This window comes from Triticum urartu, chromosome 5 (assembly GCF_003073215.2).
Source record: "Triticum urartu cultivar G1812 chromosome 5, Tu2.1, whole genome shotgun sequence".
Lineage (NCBI taxonomy): Eukaryota > Viridiplantae > Streptophyta > Magnoliopsida > Poales > Poaceae > Triticum > Triticum urartu.
This window is the reverse complement of record NC_053026.1, coordinates 611,899,355-611,926,559: the sequence shown is the minus strand read 5'-3', so window position 1 is coordinate 611,926,559 and position 27,205 is coordinate 611,899,355. Positions and strand designations below refer to the sequence as shown.

The 27,205-nt window shown below is 44.9% G+C and overlaps 1 protein-coding gene across 1 annotated transcript in view; it reads right to left on the bottom strand.

The window, feature by feature from the left end:
• Nucleotides 1–209: 209 nt before the first annotated feature.
• Nucleotides 210–27,205, bottom strand: part of LOC125507534 (proline-rich receptor-like protein kinase PERK9) — a 144,154-nt gene continuing 117,158 nt past the window's right edge. Inside the window, exons 2-3 of the mRNA XM_048672087.1 lie at nt 1,168–1,323; nt 210–1,074 (exon numbers count right to left, since the gene is read on the bottom strand). Coding sequence (XP_048528044.1) covers nt 470–1,074; nt 1,168–1,323 — 761 coding nt within the window. The 3' untranslated portion in view covers nt 210–469. The remainder of the gene's footprint in view (nt 1,075–1,167; nt 1,324–27,205) is intronic.

Below are 27,205 nucleotides of genomic sequence, written 5' to 3'. Positions count from 1 at the left end.
TTTAAATGAGGCCGGAACAACAAAACAACAAGTCCGGAAACTCCTCATATGCATATATTAGGTTTGGTACTGTTCTGCCCTAAACATAATTTTAGAGTTGTTAAACATGCTAGATGAGTGCATCATGTTAAACTAGGCATTTTTCTACCCCATTTACATATAAGGTTTATTAAATTCGGAGTTACGATTATTTAGTTATGAATTAAATCATTTTAGCAAGTTATTTAAGCAAATTTAAACAAACAACATTTTAAACATTTTAAACATGCATGAAAGTTGAATATTATTAAACTAGACAAAATTCTAAGCAAGTTTCATATACAACTTTTTTTACATGTGATGCTTAGTTTGTGAGTAATGAAATGCATGAAGACTAGGGTGTTTTCTGCAAAACAGGCACTCTCTGGAAAATAGCTAAATTCGCAGCAACAGGAAAAAAACAGGACGGGCTGCATTGGGTTGAACTGAGCTACTCACCACGGCACTTGGGCCGGCTCGGTGATGGACTAGGACGGGAGAAGGCGCAGCTGGGCCGGCAGGCGTGTGGCCCACGACGAGCAGCATGGAGAGAAGGCGGCCCAGGCAAAGCGACAGAGGTGGGGGGGGGGTCTTCGCGCGGGCGAGCTGGGCCTGGCGCTCTCGTGGCCCCCGCACGGCTGGCGACGAAGTCAACGGACACAGCGAGCGGGATTTGGGGATGCGCCCGTTCCAGGAAGTCAAGGGGCGGCGGCGCTGGTGCTTCCGGCGACACAAAACGACGAGACGACCACCGGATGTGAGGCGAGGTCGTCGGGGACCGATTCCCGACAATGGGCGGTGGATCCGGCGAGGCAAGGTCTTGGCGGCGACGACAGCAAGAACGAGCAGACGGGGCGGTGTGGAACTTGGCGGGGCGGCGGAGCCGAGGGCCTTGGGAGACGGCGGCAGACTTGAAGGAGCAGGCGGGGCTCGCGGCAGCGCTTGGGCTGCTGCACGAAGACGACGACGACGACGCGTACGGGGCTGCGGGCGCGCCTCGTGGTCCTACTGGAAGCAGACGAAGCAGAGGAACGGCGGCACTGGCGTCTCGGTTCCCTGTGAAGAAGAGAACACGGGGAGAGCTTGCGCGTAAGAGGGAGAGAAAGAAGGAAGGGAAAGGAGCAGGGGAGGAAGGGCGCAGGGCACGACCTGGTGGCGCTGGTTGCTGGCGAGGAGTGATTTGGAGGCCTCGGGCACGAGGAAATCGGCGAGCGATGCGGGTTGGTTGGCTGTAGAAAACGAGGTGGAGCAGATCGAAAAAGGATCCCGAGGGAGATGGAAGAGAGTGGCGGCGGCGAAGGATCCCTAGAAATTAGGGATTTGGTCTTCGGATAGACTAATATATATAGCGGGTAGGTTAGGCTAGGGGCTATCTTCTCCCTCCGATCGTAATCGAACGGACGGAAAAAATATGTTAGGAAGTCCAATTAACAAAACGGAGACGTTTTGTAGATGTTTGGGGATGATCCGGACCCAACGGTGACAACTGTCCGGGTCGGGTTCGGGTAAGTTTCGGACACGCGCGAGGGGTCGATGCACTGTGCACAAAGGGTTTCGGGGTCTGACGGTTGACAGCGGACTATGCAGAAAGCTTTGAGCTGAGAAGAGAGAGAGAGAGAGACCCGGCGACTGTTTCCGGAGACCGAAAACGTCCGACGTTAGACCGGCTATAATGCCGCTATAGTTTAACGGTTGGGCTATCAAACAAACTCTGAATGCGATGAAACTTGACAGGTGGTCTATCTACACTATAATAAGATCACACGCCAACTTTCATCCCATTCCGAGAACATTTTTCTGGCCACTTATAAAATACTATTTCGGACATGCCGCGGGCGCGTGCAAGTGTGTCTGGACTAAGAACGGACAAAGGAAGAAACAGGGAGGCCGGGACGGATGCAAGTTTTGAAAACATGATGATGCAATGCACATAATGACATGGCAAGATGCGACACGCAAGCAAATGACAAGGCAACAACAACGAATAACTGGAAGACACCTGGCGCAACGGTCTCGGGGCATCACAACACTCCACCACTACGAGAGGATCTCGTCCCGAGATCTAGAATGGCACCGGAGGGAAAACGGAAGAGAAGATGAGAAGTAAAACTAAGTTGCTTCGTAGACGAATGTGTGAAACCAAAGAACCTTGAAAAGGTTAAGCCAATTCGAGAAAAGAAATACAAGGAGATGAACGAAGTAGAAAGCACTCCGTTAAGAAAGAGGAACGAGGAAGAACAAAGTTGAAAGCACTCCGGTAGGGAAGAGTAATAAGGAAGAGCAAATTCGGACAACACTCCGGTTGAAAAGAGATGCAAATCTTGACAAGGCGAAAAGAACTTGAGCAAAGGGGCACAATACTCCGGTTAAAACAAGATAGGGAAGGAATAAGAATGATATAATTTGGACAGCACTCCGCCTGTAAATGGAAGGCATTGAACTTGACAAGATGAGAGGATACTTGAAAAGAGGACATGACACTCCGGTTAAAAGGATAAGCACGAAAAAAACATGGTCCTGACAATCCGAGATGATGAGTGAAAAGAGCAACACCTCAATGCCTCCGTAAAGAGATAAAAGAATGGAATCAAAAGAACGGAGAAGAAAACAACATCTTCTACCTCAAATGAGCTTGAAAGCATCTTTAGGAGAAGGGTCGAACGGAATTGTTGGAAAACCATCAACGAAAAGGATAAGCTTGATATGTACTTATAGAAGACATCTCAAAATTATGAGGTGACAACTTGCCACTCACGGAAAAAGAATTGGATTGGTATGAACAAGAAGACGAGGAACTTATACCCCCGGGAGGATAAAAGAACTTGGGTCAATTGTAAGCACCATAATAGCTACAATCCTTAGGGAAAGCTTTAGGTGAAATATAACCCAAGATAACTCCAACGAAGAGGTTGATGGATTTAAAATACCTCATGAATGAATTGAAATGATGGGTTTAAAATATGTCATTCGGGACAACTTTTGAATCATGAGACACGAACTCAATTATCAAGAATGACATAATACCACCTCTAATGATACGGTAGAAAGAATTGCACTCCGGATTGCAAGATGAAGAATACTTGAGCTCCTTAGAAAAGAATCTCGATGAAAACTTTGAGAATGAATTAAATCCTTGATGAACCATCATGTAGAACCTTCATGAAGAACTCCGTTAAACAAAAGAATGATCAAACGGAAGGAACGAGAAGTTGAAAACACATGGTGAATCCTTGTACCGATTGAGATGAATCTCCGCGACGAGATAAGGAGAAAACTTGGAGCTCTGGAAAAGAAGAATGAACAAATGGAAACAAGAATTTTTTATGAACCTCCGGAATAGGGAATTAATCGCTTGGATGAAACAAGAATAAGAATTACATTATGCTTATCCTTCATCAATTTAAATTGATGACAAGCAACGGATTTGGCATACTACTTATTCTCGTTGAAAAGGATTAAGAGAGATATCGACAACCTGATAAGGTCTTCAACGAAACACCGGTAGGATTGAAATAACGAATGAATTGATATGATAAACGAAGGAAGAGAATCCTGAATGAACCACCGTAAGAATTAAAATGACCGAAGAAAAGATAAAGGAACATCGGGAAGAATTGTGAAATGAAGGAAGATACTCGAGACAATCTAGATACATGGGAACGAAGGGATCACGAACTGATTAGAGATCACTTGAACGATGCACCGGTAAGATTGGAGAATGACAACTGAAAGCTGTGAATGAATAAACCTGAATTGATGGCATCCGGAGAATCAAACTGAAAAGACTACTGAATTGCCCCAGAAGGATGAAAAGAATAGTCACAAAGAAAACACTTATGAGAGGAAGACATCAAGCTAGAACCACGATTCTTGAAAAGAATGGAGCAAGATTTAAGAGAAACTCTTCTTCGGTCTTCAAAATCTGAGAATGACGATGAGAAACACCACCAAATTGTTGAGATACTCCGGGATGAAAATTAGAAAGGTTGAACCAACAATGAAAAGAAAAGAAAGATCTTGGAGAAAAGCATTTGACTGATGGAAAATTCATATTAACGTCAAACTTGGAAAAGAATTTGAGAATGACGCCGGTAAAAATTAGAAGAGTCAGGTAAGATCCTGGAAAAAGACCTGTGGGTTAGGGCCCACTGAAAAGAAACACCGTTGAATGATTTAAAAGATAGATTGCGCCGGTTGAGTTAAATGACTTGAATGAGATAACATTCTCGAAAAAGTTTGAACGAAAGCAGAGTGGAAACACGAATCTTCGAGATATCTTCAGCACTCCGGAACAATTGAATAGCGAGAGGTGAATGATTAAGAATTGCACCGGCATGAGAAGGTATTTGAAACGAGGAAAGGATATGATCAACAAAGCTTGAATTGGTTCCACCAGAGAAGAAAGAGAATGAATAATGATGAACTTGAGGTTCCGTCAGGATCTTCATGAGAAACACCGGGTAAGAACATTGAAAGAAAAGAAAGAAGAGACTTCAGATGAATAAGATGGACACTTGATCAAGAAATCTGAGTCCTTGAAAAAAAAGGGGGGGGGGGGGGGGAAAACAAAGGCAGCTTGGGACGAATGAAATGAACACTGTTGAGAAGAACTGAGATTGGATCTTGCAACTGTTGAAGTGATCGGATCCACATGAAGGGAAGCTCACCGGTTGAGAAGAAATTGAAATGACAAACTCGATGATCGAGAAGGATTAGTATTCACATAGAAATATGAGAACACTACTTAGGAAAGGTATGGAATCAACACTGACTACTCATATCAATAAGGAATTCCTTCTTTTCCGGGAGCCCATTCGGACAGAACTCCAAAGTTAAGCATGCTCAGCTTGGAGTAGTGTCAGGATGGGTGACCGACCGGGAAGTTGCTCCCGGGTGCGCATGAGTGAGGACAAAGTGCGCAGAAAAGACTAGTATTAATCTGTGGGGCCAGTCTAGATCCCACCAGGAGTAACGACCACCGGCGGGTGTGTCCGGGGCGTTACAAGTTGGTATCAGAGCCAACCCTCGCGGTTACACGGATGTTTGCAGACAGGTGCGCGGTCATGTTGTTCATGACGTTTGTGACCCGTCGTGGCACCAGGCATGGCACATGTACCGGACTGGATGCACAGACGTATGTGCCAAGAGGGAACGTTCCTGTGGCCCGACGAGGACGTCGGTTCCTCTGAGTGGGGGTGTATGTGATATCATGGCTTAATAGGGATGATAGACTACTCATATCAATAAGGAATTCCTTCTTTTCCGGGAGCCCATTAGGACAAAACTCCAAAGTTAAGCATGCTCAGCTTGGACTAGTGTCAGGATGGGTGACTGACCGGGAAGTTGCTCCCGGGTGCGCATGAGTGAGGACAAAGTGCGCAGAAAAGACTAGTATTGATCTGTGGGGCCAGTCTAGATCCCACCAGGAGTAACGACCACCGGCGGGTGTGTCCGGGGCGTTACAACGCTTCACTCCCCGGCAACGGCGCCAAAAAAGAGTCTTGATGACCCACAAGTGTAGGGGATCTATCGTAGCCTTTTCGATAAGTAAGAGTGTCGAACCCAACGAGGAGTAGAAGGAAATGATAAGCAGTTTTCAGTAAGGTATTCTCTGCAAGCACTGAAATTATCGGTAACAGATAGTTTTGTGATAAGGTAATTTGTAACGAGTAGCAAGTATAGAAGTAAATAAGGTGCAGCAAGATGGCCCAATCCTTTCTGTAGCAAAGGACAAGCCTGGACAAACTCTTATATGAAGGAAAGCGCTCCCGAGGACACATGGGAATTATCGTCAAGCTAGTTTTCATCACGTTCATATGATTCGCGTTTGGTACTTTGATAATGTGATATGTGGGTGGACTGGTGCTTGGGTGCTATCCTTACTTGGACAAGCATCCCACTTATGATTAACCCCCATTGCAAGCATCCGCAATTACAACAGAAGTATTAAGGTAAACCTAACCATAGCATGAAACATATGGATCCAAATCAGCCCCTTACGAAGCAACGCATAAACTAGGGTTTAAGCTTCTGTCACTCTAGCAACCCATCATCTACTTATTACTTCCCAATGCCTCCCTGTAGGCCTAAACAATGGTGAAGTGTCATGTAGTAGACGTTCACATGACACAACTAGAGGGATGACAACATACATCTCATCAAAATATCGAACGAATACCAAATTCACATGACTACTAATAGCAAGACTTCTCCCATGTCCTCAGGAACAAACGTAACTAGTCACGAAGCATATTCATGTTCATAATCAGAGGGGTATTAATATGCATAATGGATCTTAACATATGATCTTCCACCAAGTAAACCAACTAGCATCAACTACAAGGAGTAAACAACACTACTAGCAACCCACAGGTACCAATCCGAGGTTTGGATACAAAGATTGGATACAAGAGATGAACTAGGGTTTGAGATGAGATGGTGCTGGTGAAGATGTTGATGGAGATTAACCCCCTCCCAATGAGAGGATCGTTGGTGATGACGATGGTGATGATTTCCCCCCCCCCCCCCGAAGGGAAGTTTCCCCGGCAGAACAGCTCTGCCGGAGCCCTAGATTGGTTCTACCAAGGTTCCGCCTCGTGGCCGCGGAATTTTGTCCCGTAAGCTTGCTTCTGATTTTTCCTCGATGAAAGACCTCATATAGCAAAAGATGGGCATCGGAGGGCCACCAGGGGGCCCACGAGGCAGGGGGCGCGCCCAGGGGGTAGGGCGCGCCCCCCACCCTCGTGGCCAGGGTGTGGCCCCCCTCTGGAACTTTCTCTGCTTAGTATTTTTTATTAATTCCAAAAAGGACTTCCGTGAAGTTTCAGGACTTTTGGAGCTGTGCAAAATAGGTCTATAATATTTGCTCCTTTTCCAGCCCAGAATCCCAGCTGCCGGCATTCTCCCTCTTCATATAAACCTTGTAAAATAAGAGAGAATAGACATAAGTATTGTGACATAATGTGTAATAACAGCTCATAATGCAATAAATATCGATATAAAAGCATGATGCAAAATGGACGTATCAGAAGGTTATATTCGGACACCGAAATGGTTCCGAAGTGTACCGGGTATTTTTCGGAGTACCGGGAGGTTACCAGAACCCCCCGGGGGATTAATGGGCCATAATGGGCCTTAGTGGAGAAGAGAGAGGGCCGGCCAGAGGTGGCGCCCCCCCCCTTGCACAGTCTGAATTGGACAATGGGAAGGGGGGCGCCCCCTCTCCTTCCTTCTCTTCTCTCCTCTTTCCCTTCTTCTCCTTCTTGGACTAGGAAAGGGGGGAAACCTACTCCTAGTAGGAGTGGGAATCCCCCCTTGGGCGCGCCCCTTGTGGCCGGCCCTCCTCCTCCCCTTGTTTATATACAGGGGAGGGGGCACCCCATAGACACACAAGTTGATCTTTAGCCGTGGGCGGTGCCCCCCTCCACAGTTTTTCCACCTTGGTCATATTGTCGTAGTGCTTAGGCGAAGCCCTGCGTCGGTAACTTCATCATAACCGTCACCACGCCATCATGCTGACGAAACTCTCCCTCGGCCTCAGCTGGATCTAGAGTTTGAGGGACGTCACCGAGCTAAATGTGTGCAGATCGCGGAGGTGCCGTGCGTTCGTTACTTGATTGGTTGGATCGCGAAGACGTTTGACTACATCAACCGCGTTACTAAACGCTTCTGCTTTCGGTCTACGAGAGTACGTGGACACACTCTCCCTGCTCGTTGCTATCACTACTAGGGAAAAACCCTAGCAGTAGCGCGGGTATTTTGCCTATCAGTAGCACGGGACGACGCGCTACTGATAAGACGCTACAGCTAACGTGTAGTAGTAGCGCCTGTCGTCCCACACTACTGCTATACATGGCTAGAAGTAGCGTGCTTTAGTGCAGAGCGCTGCTGCTAATATCTGCAGCACTTTTTAGCAGGAAGCGCTGATGAAGCCATGTACCTAGGGTAGGGTCATGGATCTGTCCAAGATACCCTCCCCAAGGACATCTCTAAAAGAACCAAAAGCAGTCGAAGAAAAATCATCATCCACTCGACCATGAAGCCATGTTGCACTCGACAGTCTTGAAGACACTCGACCGTACGGACAACCACTCGACTACCAGAAGATCTAGAGCCACTCCACTCTGCAACGGTCGGGATTTAAGTCATAGCCTTAATGGTCATTATGTACTTTTATTACAGGCGTTACCAGTAACATCTCCATCTTTATGTACCTTAAACCCTTTGTAACTGACGGCGGGAGGGGTCTAGCAAACTCTATACAAGCCACCCCCCTCCTCAGGGACAAGGGTTCGCACCCCCTGTAACACACACGCATATAATCCAGTCGACCGCCTCCGGGCTCCGAGACATAGGGCTGTTACTTCCTCCGAGAAGGGCTTGAACTCGTAAAACTCGTGTGTACAACTCCTCCATAGCTAGGATCTTGCCTCTACATTCCTACCCCCCATTCTACTATCAGACTTAGAACCACGACAGTTGGCACCCACCGCAGGGAGGTGTCTTAGCGACTCTTTGGAGAAGTTGCAATTTTTCCGATCCCCTTCATCATGGTTTCAGGTGGAGGTTTGGCTGAGGGCCGCGAGATCCGTCTCGGCGCGCTCGTGTTTGTCGCCGACGACTCCGCTTGGCTTCAGGAGGCTCCACTCGACGTCGACGCACTCCCCGTCCGCGGGTCAACGCACTTTCGCGCGTGCGTCCTCCCGCGGCAGCCGTCGACCCAGTATCGGTCGGCTCCTGTGGCTTCCCCCCTCCCTGCGGCCCGCCGGAGCAAACGTTCCGGTCGATCGAGGCTTCAGCGGTGGGTGAAGCATGCGGTGGCTCGCCAGTCGGCCACCCCCAAGTCGCGGCAATCGAGCCTGATGAAACCCTCTACGGTCTGTTCGATCTGTCGACTGGCTCCGTAGAGACTGCATCCGAGTGCGACAGTAGCGACCCTGCGGCGGAAGTTTTGATGGTCAATGGACCACGCAGTCCTCCTGGCTTCACCCGTGAAGACGGAGGCGATGGGGGCGGTGATCCGTCCCGTGTTCATGAAGAGTACCGCCCCGAACCCCTCTCTTTGCAGTGAAGAGAAGAACTTCGCCGCTGGAACATGGATGCACTTCACACTCCTATCGTTGGAGGAACCCCTGAGGCCCAGGCCTTGGAGGAGGCGCGCCTGGCCAACTTGGCTGAGCGCACTCGACTGGAGAACCTCCAGCACACACTCGACGAGCGTGCTCCCGAATCCAGTCGATGTCAACTTTTTCCGCCTCCGACTCAGGTATACCGAACTCCAATCCAGAATCTCGCAGCTGCGGCCCGAATAGCGGAGTTAATTCAACCTTCCCAGTCAGAAGCTGGTCGGGGTTTGGTGCAGATCTGGGCCTTGCTCCGAGCCGCGGGTGAGCAGAACATAGTAGTATCTCATTCGCGGAATAGTATTCACAGCAGATCCGTGGTTGCAGACACAGTTCAGTCGGCTCACAACCCAAGATCGCCCCCGAGGCGTGAGGGACGTGAAGATCGACGAGATCAGTACAGAAACCCTGAGGAGTATGATCACCGAATCGATCGCGATGATCGTCGTCGAGTGCCCACACCTCCCCCAAGGAGTGGATCATACGTGCCTCGGCAACATGATGACAGGCGTCCTCACAGTGTTGGGCGAGGGATTCCAGTCGACCCCAGAGAGCCAGGCTTTGATGCGAGATCTATTCTTATTCAGGGCTTGGTCAACAGAAACAAAGCTCACCGAGAAGGTCATGACAGAGATCTACCAACCAGCAGCAGAGTGCATGTCTCAGGTCCGGAGTGCTTCAGCAGAGCCCTCAGGGCTGCAGTGATTCCCCCCAACTTCAGGTTGGCGACTGGAGTCAGTAAGTTCACTGGTGAGTCCAAGCCTGACACTTGGCTTGAAGACTACCGAGTGGCTGTTCAGATTGGTGGCGGCAACGACGAAGTGGCCATGAAACACCTTCCTCTAATGCTGGAGGGCTCGGCCATAGCATGGCTGAATCAGTTAGCACCTAGTAGTATTTATACTTGGGAAGATCTTGCTCGAGTATTTGTTAGGACATTTGAAGGTACTTGCAAGCGGCCAGCAGGGTTGACAGAATTACAGTGTTGCGTTCAGAAACCGAATGAAACTCTGAGGGACTATATCCAGAGATGGATCACATTGCACCACACGGTGGAGAATGTGTCTGATCATCAGGCAATTTGTGCCTTTAAAGAAGGCGTCAAATATCGGGAGTTGAATCTGAAATTCGGTCGGACAAGAGATATGACTCTGACTCAAATGATGGAAATTGCCACCAAGTACGCCAATGGTGAAGAAGAAGACCGACTCCGGAGTGGCAAGCACAAAACAGTCGCCCACGAAACCAGAGGAGGAAACTCCAGTCAGAAGCAGAAGCACAAAGCCGAGCTAGCCGCTCCTGGTGAAGCCTTAGCCGTGACTCAAGGAAAGTTCAAGGGGAAGCCCAAAGGGCCGTGGAACCCCAATAAAGTAAAAGGTCAAGATGGAAATGATGTGTTGGATTTACCATGCCGCATTCACACAAAAAAAGATGAAGAGGGTAATTTCATTTACCCGGAGCATGCCACTCGACATTGTCGACTCCTAATCCAGCAATTCCGAGAGAAACAGCCCAAGGAAAAGGAGAAAGAAGCAGACAAGGTTGAGGACGAGGAAGAGGATGATGATGGTTATCCTCACGTGAATTCCACTCTGATGATTTTCACTGATGTTGAGAGTAAAAGTCGATTGAAAGTCATCAACAGAGAAGTGAACATGGTCGCTCCGGTGACACCCAGTTATTTGAAGTGGCCCCAGATTGCCATTACATTCGACCAGTCCGATCACCCAGCGCACATAGCCACCCCTAGAAGGCAAGCATTGGTGGTCGAACCAGTAGTCGAAGGCACCTGACTGACTAAGGTTTTGATGGATGTTGGCAGTGGCCTGAATATACTGTATGCAGAGACGTTGAAAGGAATGGGCATTCCGATGTCCAAACTCAGTGAAAGCAATATGAGTTTCCATGGGGTCTGTCGGTGTCAAAACCGGCGGATCTCGGGTAGGGGGTCCCGAACTGTGCGTCTAGGCCAGATGGTAACAGGAGGCAGGGGACACGATGTTTTACCCAGGTTCGGGCCCTCTTGATGGAGGTAAAACCCTACGTCCTGCTTGATTGATATTGATGATATGGGTAGTACAAGAATGGATCTACCACGAGATTAGAGAGGCTAAACCCTAGAAGCTAGCCTATGGTATGATTGTATGTTATGGTTGTTGTCCTACGGACTAAAACCCTTCGGTTTATATAGACACCAGAGAGGGTTAGGGTTACACAAGGTCGGTTACAAAGGAGGAGATATACATATCCGTATTGCCTAGCTTGCCTTCCGCGCCAAGTAGAGTCCCATCCGGACACAAGACGAAGTCTTCAATCTTGTATCTTCATAGCCTAACAGTCCGGCCAATGGAGATAGTCCGGCTGTCCGGAGACCCCCTAATCCAGGACTCCCTCAGTAGCCCCTGAACCAGGCTTCAATGACGATGAGTCCGGCGCGCAGTATTGTCTTCGGCATTGCAAGGCGGGTTCCTTCTCCGAATACATCATAGAAGAATTTGAATACGAGGATAGTGTCCGACCCTGCAAAATAAGTTCCACATTCCACCGCAGAGAGAATGATATTTTCGCAAATCCAATTTGCTGACTTATTTTGGCAGCATGACGCTATGTCATGGCCCGGTGATTATTCGAACCATTTTTCTTCAACCAACTCCACACATAACGCGAGGCGATTTCTTGACACGTCTTGTCAAAGCAGAGATCGTGTTCCCCCAATTACGGGATTCTCATTAATGCGGTCGTGGGTAACCCAACCGTGTCTAGGACTCCTAGATTATAGGCAAGTCCTAAATTGCTACGGAGAGGACGCTTGATATTCACCCTCTTTATAAAGGGACAAGGTTTTCGCCTTTTCCCTCTCGTGCTTAATCGAACCCTTCCCCCGCCTCAAGTTCCAACACCCAAAGCCCAGGTTAGGTGCTCTGAATCTTCAATCATGTCCAGATCCAGCCTTCAAGGCCGATGGATGCCCTCCTCCGTTATGGAAGAGGACATCAAGAAGTTGAGGGAGGCCAGATACCTGACCGCCGAGGTTTCGCATTGGCTGCCTGCTCGAGGGCAGGTCGTCCCTACTCCTAAACCCAACAAGAACGTCGTGTTCGTCTCCCACTTCCTCTGAGGCCTAGGCCTCACTCTGGATCCCTTCGTCAGGGGTTTGATGTTCTATTACGGGCTAGATTTCCATGATCTAGCTCCGGACTCCTTTCTCCACATCTCAACATTTATCATTGTGTGTGAGGCCTTCCTCCGCATTACCCCTCACTTCGGCCTGTGGCTCAAGACCATTGAAGTGAAGCCGAAGATGATCGAGGGGCAACATGCAGCGTGCGGAGGTGCATCAATAGGCAAGATGGCAGGAGCTCCATGGCCGAAAGGTTCCTTTCCAAAGGTGTCTGAATTATGGCAACAGGAGTGGTTTTACGTCACAGCTCCCAAAAGTGCCAAGTGGGCAGCTGCCCCCGCTTTCCGCTCGGGCCCCCCACCACAACTGATGTCATGGATTAGCAGAGGTCTGAGCTGGGGTCCAGCTAAGGACGTGCCTATACTGCAAAGCCGCATTCGAGATCTCTTCGAGGGAGATTTTAATTTGGTTGTGGTAATACAAGTTATGCTGGTTCGTCAAGTCCAGCCTTGCAAACGCCGGCCCCTTCGCTTGTGGGAGTTCAACCCAGAGGGACCGCGTGCCATTCAAAGTTTCCTCGGCCTGACGCACGAGGAGATGTACAAGTCATTCTTCAGACCTCAAGTAGAGTGTCCAGATATTACCGAGGACGTGGGCCTGAGCAGCAACTGCGCCGCCGAACAAGTAAGAAATCCTCTGGCCGAACACACTGTCTTTTATTCATCATGAAGTTATTTCTGAGAGTTCGCTCTTTGACCAGGACTGGCTAACAAAGGCGAAGATGATTCGGTGTTTGGCCCCCCTCCCTGAGGGTTTGGAAAATCCGATATTGGAAAAGATGCTCGAGGTCGCACCTTGCCCGGAGCCCTCGAAGGAAGATACGGGGGGGGGGGGATAATACGGGCGGACGCGGACCCCCATCACTGACAGTTCCAACCAAGGGAATGAGCGTCTCCATGAAGGAGGATAACCGGGGGAGGAAAAGGACTGCTTGCGAGGATCCGGAAGCCGAGGCCTCCAAATGGGAGAAGAAGTCTCCCACAGAGTGTCCTGCCTCAGGGGGTGCTTTTGCCGCACAAAGTCCGCGGGGGGATCAGCCCTCCAACGAGTCATAAGTGATCCAAAATACTTTAATAGTGAAGGTATGCTATCTTTTTTTCTGTGAAAATAACCACCGCATATATCTTGCAGTTCGGGCCTTAGCCCCTCTCAGCTGAGCTCGTCTTCGGGGGATCTTCTTCCAGAGATGATGGAGAGCGAAACGCCTCCCCCGGACTCCTCCGCTCAAGAAGCGGGCGACCCCGAAGTGTCGTCACAGAGGGCCTCTCCGGATCCGGTGAGGCCAGAAGATAATCCCATAGACCCCCGAAGTCCCCAGCGTCCGGCTCCCGAAGAGAGCAAACAAAAGAGTCCGGCACCGTCTGGTATGCGGTCGGACATTCTGAGGGAGCTGGTGGGGCGAGCGGCCATCTCAGAAGAACACTGTACGCTGATGGGTACGGTGATGGAGAGAATTTCGTCCGCCGAAAGCGGATTACATGAAGCCTTTATGAGTCTACTGACAGGCTTTGAGGTACGTGAGATAATATGTGATAGTACTGCACATGTTAGGTGTGCCCTGTGTAGATAGTAGCCCCTGAGACTCTGGTTGTCGTCGAGAACAGCGGCGAACAGAGGATCATAGTCCCAAGCAATAACCAGACTGCCCTTATCTGCAGGTGGTGGAAGCTCCGGTGGCTAGCCGAACTAGTGAGTTTGCCGAATTAAAACGGCAACTGGATGCGGCAGACGCCGACATCGGGCCTGTTAACAAGAGGCTTGACGAGGCACAAGGTAAGTGTTATTATCTGGTGAACGCCACATAGTAAGAGTAGCATGATGCCAGTATCTTTAATATGTTGTGACTGCAGATGGAGCTGCCACCGTGGAAACCTTGTGGGCAGAACTTGCCCGAGCCAAGGAACAAGCGAGGATTAGTAATGCGGCTGCTTTGAAGGCGGCCGGAGAGTTGAAAGCCGAGAAGGCCGCACATTGCGAGAGCCAAGAGAAGATGGCCAAGATGGCCGTGGAACTAAAAGACACTGCCGACCATTGCCGGCTCCTTGAAAAAGAAAACCGAGCGAAGGCAACGAACCTTGAGAAGGCCACGATGGCGGAGAAAGACACCCGCTCTGCTATGAGAGCGAAGAAGGAGGAGCTGCGGGATGCCGGGGATATTGCGGCTGGGAAGCCCTTCATGCTACGGAGGAAGTTGGGAGATCCACGGTCCCATCTGGATCGGCTGTGGAGTTCAACAGATGCGTATATGGACTTGGAGGCGAGCGCTGCCGATGCGGCAAAATACTCCCAAGGTCAAACAGATCGTGAAGTGGACAAGCTGTTCTGGTCGCAATTCAAGGTTCCAGAGCGTCTGCTTCCATTGACTGATCAGCTAGCCGAATGGGCCGAACTAAATAGGTTGTCCGGACTCGCCATGAGGTCTGTCGTGGATCAGCTATGGCCGGAAAAACCAAAGCGGAATAGTTATTTCAGTTTAGTGCAGCGGTTCCTTGGTGCGGTGCCGCGCATTAATGCGATGAAGAGATCGACGTGCATAGAAGGCTCGCAGATGGCCCTTGCCCGTGTTAAAGCATACTGGGCGGAGATGGACGCTACCACTGTTGCGGCGCAGGGTTCGGCCATAGGCCGAGTGGCTGCCGAGCACTATTTCGAGGAAGTTCTCGAGGGTGCTCGTTTGATAGAGGCCCAATGCTCGAAGAATATTATGTTTGAGTGATATGTATTCTCATTGTAAACACAATGCTTTTATGAAATTTTATAAGGCTATGTTTATACTTTTGCCTGAAAGTAGTATGATGCCTCCTGTGCGGCCGTTTCCTTTGCAGTAGAAGCACTCAGTTTCAGGCTTAGGTCTAGACTTGAGCTTCTTCACTTGAGCAGCAACTTGCTTGCCATTCTTCTTGAACTACCCCTTCTTCTCTTTGCCCTTTTCTTGAAACTAGTGGTCTTGTTAACCATCAACACTTGATGCTTTTCTTGATTTCTACCTTCGTCGATTTCAGCATCACGAAGAGCTTGGGAATCATTTCCGTTATCCCTTGCATATTATAGTTCATCACGAAGTTCTAGTAACTTGGTGATAGTGACTAGAGAACTCTGTCAATCACTATCTTATCTGGAAGATTAACTCCCACTTGATTCAAGTGATTGTAGTACCCAGACATTCCGAGCACATGCTCACTAGCTGAGCTATTCTCCTCCATCTTGTAGGCAAAGTACTTGTCAGAGGTCTCATACCTCTCGACTCGGTCATGGGTCTGAAATACCAATTTCAGCTCTTGGAACATCTCATATGCTCCATGACATTTCAAAACATTTTTAAGTCCCGGTTCTAAGCCGTAAAGCATGGTGCACTAAACTATCAAGTAGTCATCATACTGAGCTTTACCAAACGTTGATAACGTCTATCTCTGCTCCTGTAATAGGTCCGTCACCTAGCGGTGCATCAAGGACACAATTCTTCTATGCAGCAATGAGGATAATCCTCAGATCACGGACCTAGTCCGCATCATTGCTACTATCATCTTTCAACATAGTTTTTCTCTAGGAACATATCAAAATTAAACGGGGAGCTACATCGCGAGCTATTGATCTACAACATAGTAATGCAAATGATATCAGGACTAAGTTCATGATAAATTAAAGTTCAATAAATCATATTACTTAAGAACTCCCACTTAGATAGACATCCCTCTAGTCATCTAAATGATCACGTGATCCAAATCAACTAAACCATGTCCGATCATCACGTGAGTTGGAGTAGTTTTCAATGGTGAACATCACTATGTTGATTATATCTACTATATGATTCACACTCGACCTTTCGGTCTCCAGTGTTCCGATGCCATATCTGCATATGCTAGGCTCGTCAAGTTTAACCCGAGTATTCCGTGTGTGCAAAATTGGTTTGCACCTGTTGTATGTGATCGTAGAGCTTATCACACCCGATCATCATGTGGTGTCTCAGCACGATGAACTATCACAACGGTGCATACTCAGGGAGAACACTTATACTTTGAAATTTAGTGAGAGATCATCTTATAATGCTACCACCGTACTAAGCAAAATAAGAAGCATAAAAGATAAACATCACATGTAATCAAAATATGTGACATGACATGGCCATGATCATCTTGCGCCTTTGATGTCCATCTCCAAAGTACAGTCATGATCTCTATCGTCTCCGGCATGACACAATGATCTCCATCATCTTGATCTCTATCAACGTGTCGTCACATGGTCGTCTCTCTAACTATTTCTCTTGCAACTATTACTATCGCATAGTGATAAAGTAAAGCAATTATTTGGCGCTTGCATCTTATGCAATAAAGAGACAACCATAAGGCTTCTGCTGGTTGCCAATAACTTCAACAAAACATGATCGTATCATACGACAATTTATATCTCGTTATGTCTTGACCATATCACATCACAACATACCCTGCAAAAACAAGTTAGACTTCCTCTACTTTGTTGTTGCAAGTTTTACGTGGCTGCTACAGGCTGAGGAAGAACCGTTCTAACCTACGCATAAAAAACCACAACATAGTATAGTGATTGCTTTTTGATCTTCAGAAAGAACCCTGTTCATCGAAACCGATTCAACTAAAGTTGGAGAAACAGACGCCCATAGCCACCTGTGTGTGAAGCACGGCGGTAGAACCAGTCTCGTATAAGCGTGCGCGTAATGTCGGTCTGAGCCGTTTCATCCAACAATATCGCCGAATCAAGAATTGATATGTCTCCGTCGTATCTATAATTTTTGATTGTTCCATGCCAATATTCTACAACTTTCATATACTTTTGGCAACTTTTTATACTATTTTTGGGACTAACATATTGATCCAGTGCCCAGTGCCAGTTCCTGTTTGTTGCATGTTTTTTGTTTCGCAGAATATCCATATCAAACGGAGTCCAAACGGGATAAAAACCAACGGAGATTTTTTTGGAATATATATGATTTTTGGGAAGAAAAATCCACGTGAGACGGTGCCCGAGGGAGGCACGAGGCAGGGGGCGCGCCCCACCCCCTGGGTGCGCCCCTGACCCTCGTGGACACCCCGTAAGGCGGTTTGTGCCCTTCTTTCGCCACAAGAAAGCTAATATCCGGATAGAGATTGTGTTAAAATTTCAGCCCAATCGGAGTTACGGATCTCCGGGAATATAAGAAACGGTGAAAGGGTAGAATCTGAGAACGCAGAAACAGAGAGAGACAGAGAGACAGATCCAATCTCGGAGGGGCTCTCGCCCCTCCCATGCCATGGAGGCCAAGGACCAGAGGGGAAACCCTTCTCCCATCCAGGGAGGAGGTCAAGGAAGAAGAAGACGAAGGGCCCCCTCTCCCCTTCTCTTCCAGTGGCACCGGAACGCTGCCGTGGCCATCATCATCATCACCGCGATCTACATCAACACCTCCGCCATCTTCACCAACATCTCCATCACATCCCCCCTCTATCTACAGCAGTCCACTCTCCCGCAACCCGCTGTACCCTCTACTTGAACATGGTGCTTTATGCTTCATATTATTACCTAATGATGTGTTGCCATCCTATGATGTCTGAGTAGATTTTCTTTGTCCTATCGGTGGTTGATGAATTGCTTTGATTGGTTTAATTTGCTTGTGGTTATGTTGCTGTGCTTTGGTGCCCATAATATGAGCGCGCGCGTGGATCACACCATAGGGTTAGTTGTATGTTGATAGGACTATGTATTGGAGGGCAAGAGTGACAAAAGCTTCAACCTAGCATAGAAATTGATGCATACGAGATTGAAGGGGGACCAATATATCTTAATGCTATGGTTGGGTTTTGCCTTAATGAACGTTAGTAGTTGCGGATGCTTGCTAATAGTTCCAATCATAAGTGCATAGAATTCCAAGTCAGGGATGACATGCTAGCAGTGGCCTCTCCCACATAAAACTTGCTATCGGTCTAGTAAAGTAGTCAATTGCTTAGGGACAATTTTGCAACTCCTACCACCACTTTTCCACACTTGCTATATTTACTTTATTGCTTCTTTACTTACAACAGCCCCTACTTTTTATTTACGTAATATTTATTATCTTGCAAACCTATCCAACAACACCTACAAAGTACTTCTAGTTTCACACTTGTTCTAGGTAAAGCGAACATCAAGCGTGCGTAGAGTTGTATCGGTGGTCGATAGAACTTGAGGGAATATTTGTTCTGCCTTTAGCTCCTCGTTGGGTTCGACACTCTTACTTATCGAAAACTGTTGCGATACCCTATACTTGTGGGTTATCAAGACCTTTTTCTGGCGCCGTTGCCGGGGAGCAATAGCGTGGGGTGAATATTCTCGTGTGTGCTTGTTTGCTTTATCACTAAGTAATTTTTATTTGATGTTCTTAGTTGTTCTTTATCTTTAGTTATGGATATGGAACACGAAATACCAAAAAAATTAGGTGTACTTGCTGCTCATGGAGATGGGGAACCTCCTAAAACCCTCGATGCTCAATATGTGAAAAAAATTATGTACCACTTTGATAATCCTGAGAAAACCTCATTCAATATGGTAATGGGAGTAACGTTGGATCAACATGAATACTTTAGGGATTATCACTTGACACAAAAAGGGAAACTATTATGGGATCGAATTTATATATTGTATTGGTATGCTAGGCTACTATGCTTGAGATATGATTATACTTGTTGCTCTAGGATAAAGGCTCCACACCTTCCCTTTTCATGTGAATTTAATGATAATGAAACCTTAGCTTCTTATGCTAATGGTATATATGATTACTATGATGTGGAACAAATAGAAGAATTTGTTGCTTTTAAGGGTGCTTATGAAATTGAATCTTTGTTTGAAAAGTATGAAGCTTTTGATGATGATGTTTATAGGCCTGAAAATTTAGCTATCCTAAAATATTGCTATGATAATTATGAATATAATTCCTATATTAATGCGCTTATTAAGAAAGTCTTCGCTGTCCAAGAAGAGACTAATATTTTGCAGGAATCTATGGAAGACGAAGTTGATGAAACTGTGAGCTCATTGGATGAAAAAGATGAGGAGGAGAGCGAAGAACAAAAGGAGGAAGAGCGGATTGATCACCCGTGCCCACCTTCTAATGAGAGTAACTCTTCAACTCATACATTGTTTAATTCTCCTTCATGCTTACCGAAGGATGAATACTATGATAATTGCTATGATCCCATTGATTCTTTTAAAATATCCCTTTTTGATGATGCTCGCTATGCTTGTGGCCAAGATGCCAATATGAATTATGCTTATGGAGATGAACTCGCTATAGTTCCTTATGTTAAACATGAAATTGTTGCTATTGCACCCTGATACGTCCCCAACGTATCTATAATTTTTTATTGCTCCATGCTATATTATCTTCTGTTTTGGACATTATTGGGCTTTATTACCCACTTTTATATTATTTTTGGGACTAACCTATTAACCGGAGGCCCAGCCAAGAATTGATGTTTTTTTGCCTATTTCAGAGTTTCGCAGAAAAAGAATATCAAACGGAGTCCAAACGGAATGAAACCTTCAGGAACGTGATTTTCAGAACGAACATGATCCAGGAGACTTGGACCCTACGTCAAGCAACCAACAGGGAAGCCACGAGGTAGGGGGCGCGCCTACCCCCCCAGGCGCACCCTCCACCCTCGTGGGCCCCCTGTTGCTCCATCGACGTACTCCTTCCTCCTATATATACCTACGTACCCCCAAACGATCAGATACAGATCCAAAACCCTAATTCCACCGCCGTAACTTTATGTATCCACGAGATCCCATCTTGGGGCCTGTTCTGGAGCTCCGCCGGAGGGGGCATCGATCATGGAGGGCTTCTACATCAACACCATAGCTCCTCCGATGATGTGTGAGTAGTTTACCTCAGACCTTCGGGTCCATAGTTATTAGCTAGATGGCTTCTTCTCTCTTTTGGGATCTCAATACAATGTTCCCCCCTCTCTCGTGGAGATCTATTCGATGTAATCTTATTTTGCAGTGTGTTTGTTGAGACCGATGAATTATGGGTTTATGATCAAGTTTATATATGAACAATATTTGGATCTTATGAATTCTTTTATGTATGATTGGTTATCTTTGCAAGTCTCTTTGAATTATCAGTTTGGTTTGGCCTACTAGATTGATCTTTCTTGCAATGGGAGAAGTGCTTAGCTTTGGGTTCAATCTTGCGGTGTCCTTTCCCAGTGACAGTAGGGGCAGCAAGGCACATATTGTATTGTTGGCATCGAGGATAACAAGATGATTTTTTATCATATTGCATGAATTTATCCCTCTACATCATGTCATCTTGCTTAAAGCGTTACTCTGTTCTTATGAACTTAATACTCTAGATGCATGCTGGATAGCGGTCGATGTGTGGAGTAATAGTAGTAGATGCAGGCAGGAGTCAGTCTACTTGTCTCGGACGTGATGCCTATATACATGATCATACCTAGATATTCTCATAACTATGCTCAATTCTGTCAATTTCTCAACAGTAATTTGTTCACCCACCGTAAAGTACTTATGCTCTTGAGAGAAGCCACTAGTGAAACCTATGGCCCCCGGGTCTATTTTCCATCATATTAGTCTTCCAACACTTAGCTATTTTCATTGCCTTTTATTTTACTTTGAATCTTTATCATAAAAATACCGAAAGTATTATCTTATCATATCTATCAGATCTCACTCTCGTAAGTGACCGTGTAGGGATTGACAACCCCTTATCGCGTTGGTTGCGAGGATTTATTTGTTTTGTGTAGGTGCGAGGGACTCGCGTGTAGCCTCCTACTGGATTGATACCTTGGTTCTCAAAAACTGAGGGAAATACTTATGCTACTTTGCTGCATCACCCTTTCCTCTTCAAGGGAAAACCAACGCAGTGCTCAAGAGGTAGCAAGAAGGATTTCTGGCGCCGTTGCCGGGGAGGTCTATGCAAAAGTCAACATACCAAGTACCCATCATAACCCTTATCTCCCGCATTACATTATTTTCCATTTGCCTCTTGTTTTCCTCTCCCCCACTTCACCCTTGCCGTTTTATTCGCCCTCTCTCTCTCTCTATTTGCCTCTTTTTTGCCCGTTCCTCGTTTGCTTGTGTGTTGGATTGCTTGCTTGTCACGATGGCTCAAGATAACACTAAATTGTGTGACTTTACCAATACCAACAACAATGATTTTATTAGCACTCCGATTGCTCCTCTTACCGATGCCAAATCTTGTGAAATTAATGCTACCTTGCTGAATCTTGTCATGAAAGATCCGTTTTCCGGCCTTCCTAGTGAAGATGTCGCTACCCATCTAAATAGCTTCGTTGATTTGTGTGATATGCAAAAGAAGAAAGATGTGGACAATGATATTGTTAAATTGAAGCTATTTCCTTTTCCGCTTAGAGATCGTGCTAAAGCTTGGTTTTCGTCTTTGCCTAAAAATAGTATTGATTCTTGGAATAAGTGCAAAGATGCTTTTAACTCTAAGTATTTTCCTCCCGCTAAGATCATCTCTCTTAGAAACGATATTATGAATTTTAAGCAACTTGATCATGAACATGTTGCACAAGCTTGGGAGAGGATGAAATTAATGGTACGTAATTGCCCAACACATGGTTTGAATTTGTGGATGATTATACAAAAAATTTATACCAGATTGAATTTTGCTTCTAGAAATCTTTTAGATTCGGCCGCGGGAGGCACTTTTATGGAAATCACTTTAGGAGAAGCTACTAAACTCCTAGATAATATTATGGTTAATTATTCTCAATGGCACACTGAAAGATCTACTAATAAAAAAGTGCATGCGATAGAAGAAACTAATGTTTTGAGTAGAAAGTTGGATGCACTTATGAAATTATTTGCTACTAAGAGTGTTTCTTTTGATCCTGATGATATGCCTTTTTCTACTTTGATTGACAATAATAATGAATCTATGGATGTGAATTGTGTTGGTAGGAATAATTTTGGTAACAACCCGTATAGAGGAAACTTTAATCCTAGGCCTTATCCTAGTAATTCCTCTAATAATTATGGTAATTCCTACAACAATTCTTATGGAAATTTTAATAAGATGCCCTCTGAATTTGAGACTAGTGTTAAGGAATTTATGAATTCACAAAAGAATTTCAATGCTTTGCTTGAAGAGAAATTGCTTAAAGTTGATGATTTGGCTAGGAACGTTGATAGAATTTCTCTTGATGTTGATTCTTTAAAACTTAGATCTATTCCTCCTAAGCATGATATCAATGAGTCTCTCAAAGCCATGAGAATTTCCATTGATGAGTGCAAAGAAATAACCGCTAGGATGCGTGCTAAGAAAGATTCCTTTATAAGAGCGTGCTCCTGTAGTTCCTTTGAAAATAAAGATGAAGATCTAAAAGTTATTGATGTGTCCCCTATTAAATCTTTGTTTTTCAATATGAATCTTGATAATGATGGGACTGAATATGATCCACCTTTACCTAGAAGGCGTTTCAAAAATTCGAAGTTTTTAGATCTTGATGCTAAATTTGATAAAAGTGGGATTGAAGAGATCAAAACTCTAGATGTTAATGAACCTACTATTTTGGATTTCAAGGAATTTAATTATGATAGCTGCTCTTTGATAGATTCTATTTCCTTGTTGCAATCCATGCTAAATTCTCCTCATGCTTATAGTCAAAATAAAGCTTTTACTAAACATATCGTTGATGCTTTGATGCAATCTTATGAAGAAAAACTTGAGTTGGAAGTCTCTACCCCTAGAAAACTTTATGATGAGTGGGAACCAACTATTAAAATTAAAATTAAAGATCATGAATGCTATGCTTTGTGTGATTTGGGTGCTAGTGTTTCCACGATTCCAAAGACTTTATGTGATTTGCTAGGTTTCCGTGATTTTGATGATTGCTCTTTAAACTTGCACCTTGCGGATTCCACTATTAAGAAACCTATGGGAAGAATTAAAGATGTTCTTATTGTTGCAAATAGGAACTATGTGCCCATAGATTTTATTGTTCTTGACATAGATTGCAATCCTTCATGTCCTATTATTCTTGGTAGACCTTTCCTTAGAATGATTGGTGCAATTATTGATATGAAGGAAGCAAATATTAGATTCCAATTTCCATTAAGGAAAGGCATGGAACACTTTCCTAGAAAAAAAATTAAATTACCTTATGAATCTATTATGAGAGCCACTTATGGATTGCCTACCAAAGATGGCAATACCTAGATCTATCCTTGCTTTTTATGCTTACCTAGGGGTGTTAAACGATAGCGCTTGTTGGGAGGCAACCCAATTTTATTTTTATTCATTGCTTTTTGCTCCTATTTAGTAATAAATAATTTATCTAGCCTCAGTTTTGGTTGTGTTTTTGTGTTTAATTAGAGTTTGTGCCAAGTAGAACCGTTGGGAAGACTTGGGGAAAGTCTTGTTAATCTTGCTGTAAAAACAGAAACTTTAGCGCTCACGAGAACTGCAGCCATTTTTATTTGGGAAGTGATATTTAGTTAATTCTTTTTGCAGATAATTAATAGATAAATTCCGCACTTCCATCAATTTATTTTAGAATTTTTGGGTTTCCAGATCTTGCGCTAGCTACAGATTACTACAGATTGTTCTGTTTTTGACAGATTCTGTTTTTCGTGTGTTGTTTTCTTATTTTGATGAATCTATGGCTAGTAAAATAGTTTATAAACCATAGAGAAGTTGTAATACAGTAGGTTTAACACCAATTTAAATAAAGAATTAGTTCATTACAGAAACTTGAAGTGGTGTTTTGTTTTCTTTCGCCAACGGAGCTCACGAGATTTTCTACTTTAAGTTTTGTGTTGTGAAGTTTTCAAGTTTTGGGTAAGGATTTGATGGATTATGGAACAAGGAGTGGCAAGAGCCTGTCACCCCCAAGATAATCGAAGGACACCAAAAAGCCAAAGCTTGGGGATGCCCCAGAAGGCATCCCCTCTTTCGTCTACTTCCATCAGTAACTTTACTTGGAGCTATATTTTTATTCACCACATGATATGTGTTTTGATTGGAGTGTCTTGTATGATTTGAGTCTTTACTTTTTAGCTTAACACAATCATCTTTGCTGTACACACCTTTTGAGAGAGACACACATGATTCGGAAATTATTAGAATACTCTATGTGCTTCACTTATATCTTTTGAGTTATATAGTTTTGCTCTAGTACTTCACTTATATCTTTTAGAGCACGGTGGTGGATTTGTTTTATAGAAACTATTGATCTCTCATGCTTCACTTAGATTATTTTGAGAGTCTTAAATAGCATGGTAATTTGCTTAAATAATCCTAATATGCTAGGTATTCATTATGCCTAGTAGCATTCCACATCAAAAATTCTGTTTTTATCATTTACCTACTCGAGGACGAGCAGGAATTAAGCTTGGGGATGCTTGTTACGTCTCCAACGTATCTATAATTTTTGATTGCTCCATGCTATATTATCTTCTATTTTGGACATTATTGGGCTTTATTATCCACTTTTATATTATTTTTGGGACTAACCTATTAACCGGAGGCCCAACCCAGAATTGCTGTTTTTTGCCTATTTCAGAGTTTCGCAGAAAAAGAATATCAAACAGAGTCCAAACGGAATGAAACCTTCGGGAATGTGATTTTTGGAACGAACATGATCCAGGAGACTTGGACCCTACGTCAAGCAACCAACAGGGAAGCCACGAGGTAGGGGGCGCGCCTACCCCCCGGCGCGCCCTCCACCCTCGTGGGCCTCCTGTTGCTCCACCGACGTACTCCTTCCTCCTATATATACCTACGTACCCCCAAATGATCAGATACGGAGCCAAAACCCTAATTCCACCGCTGTAACTTTCTGGATCCACGAGATCCCATCTTGGGGCCTGTTCCGGAGCTCCGCCGGAGGGGGCATCGATCACGGAGTGCTTCTACATCAACACCATAGATCCTCCGATGATGTGTGAGTAGTTTACCTCAGACCTTCGGGTCCATAGTTATTATCTAGATGGCTTCTTCTCTCTTTTTGGATCTCAATACAATGTTCTCCCCCTCTCTCGTGGAGATCTATTCGATGTAATCTTCTTTTGCGGTGTGTTTGTTGAGACCGATGAATTGTGGGTTTATGATCAAGTTTATCTATGAACAATATTTGGATCTTCTGAATTCTTTTATGTATGATTGGTTATCTTTGCAAGTCTCTTAGAATTATCAGTTTGGTTTGGCCTACTAGATTGATCTTTCTTGCAATGGGAGAAGTGCTTAGCTTTGGGTTCAATCTTGCGGTGTCCTTTCCCAGTGACAGTAGGGGCAGCAAGGCACGTATTGTATTGTTGCCATCGAGGATAACAAGATGGGGTTTTATCATATTGCATGAATTTATCCCTCTACATCATGTCATCTTGCTTAAAGCGTTACTCTGTTCTTATGAACTTAATACTCTAGATGCATGCTGGATAGCGGTCGATGTGTGGAGTAATAGTAGTAGATGCAGGCAGGAGTCGGTCTACTTGTCTCGGACATGATGCCTATATACATGATCATACCTAGATATTCTCATAACTATGCTCAATTCTGTCAATTGCTCAACAGTAATTTGTTTACCCACCGTCAAATACTTATGCTCTTGAGAGAAGCCACTAGTGAAACCTATGGCCCCCGGGTCTATTTTCCATCATATTAATCTTCCAACACTTAGCTATTTTCATTGCCTTTTATTTTACTTTGCATCTTTATCATAAAAATACCAAAATATTATCTTATCATATCTATCAGATCTCACTCTCGTAAGTGACCGTGTAGGGATTGACAACCCCTTATCGCGTTGGCTGCAAGGATTTATTTGTTTTGTGTAGGTGCGAGGGACTCGTGCGTAGCCTCCTACTGGATTGATACCTTGGTTCTCAAAAATTGAGGGAAATACTTACGCTACTTTGCTGCATCACCCTTTCCTCTTCAAGGGAAAACCAACGCAGTGCTCAAGAGGTAGCACACCCACGCATGATAGTCCTATTATCTTTCTGAATTCTCCCAACTACACTATATCGGAGAAGTTTACCCTTATTAAGGATTATATTGATGGGTTGCCTTATACCGTTGCACATGATGATTTTGATGAATATAATATGCATGTGCTTGCTGCTCCTACTTGCAATTATTATTAAAGAGGAACTATACCTCCGCCTCTTTATGTTTCCAACACGATAAAATTGCAAGAAACAATTTATACTATGCATTGGCCTTTACTATGTGTGCATGAATTGTTCTTTTATGACATGCCGATGCATAGGAAGAGAGTTAGACTTCGTCATTACATGGTATATGTTGCTTTGTGCTCACTACTAAATTACAAATCATTACTAATTGAAATTGGCTTTGATATACCTTGGGATCCGGGTGGATTCACTACTTGAGCACTATATGCCTAGCTTAATGGCTTTAAAGAAAGCGCTGCCAGGGAGACAACCGGGAAGTTTTAGAGAGTCATTTATTTCCGTTGAGTGCTTTGATATAGTTTAAAAACAAAATAAAATAAAGAGGGGAACCCAAAACTTTTTCAAAAAGGAAAGTGAAAGTGAGAAAGACAAGCATTATTGAAGTGGGAGAGCTCCTTGAACTTTGTTCATGCTCATGGAAACTTTGTGAATCTTGATTACAGAAACTATTAAACAAAAATAATTATCCCCTTGTACAATTCCATTGTATTATAAATGAAGCGACCCGACCTCAAACAGTCAAGTCTCTGTGCTTCAGTGTCATCCCTGGATCGGTAATGCTGACACCCACAGTACTCAAAGGATTTATAACAGAGTAGCAATCACACACTTATTACATCGAATGTCTCAAGAGAGAACTTATTACAATAATATGAGTTAAGGCCATCTAATGTGATAACAGCGGAAGGCTTGGAAGATAAAGTGAGTCCATCAA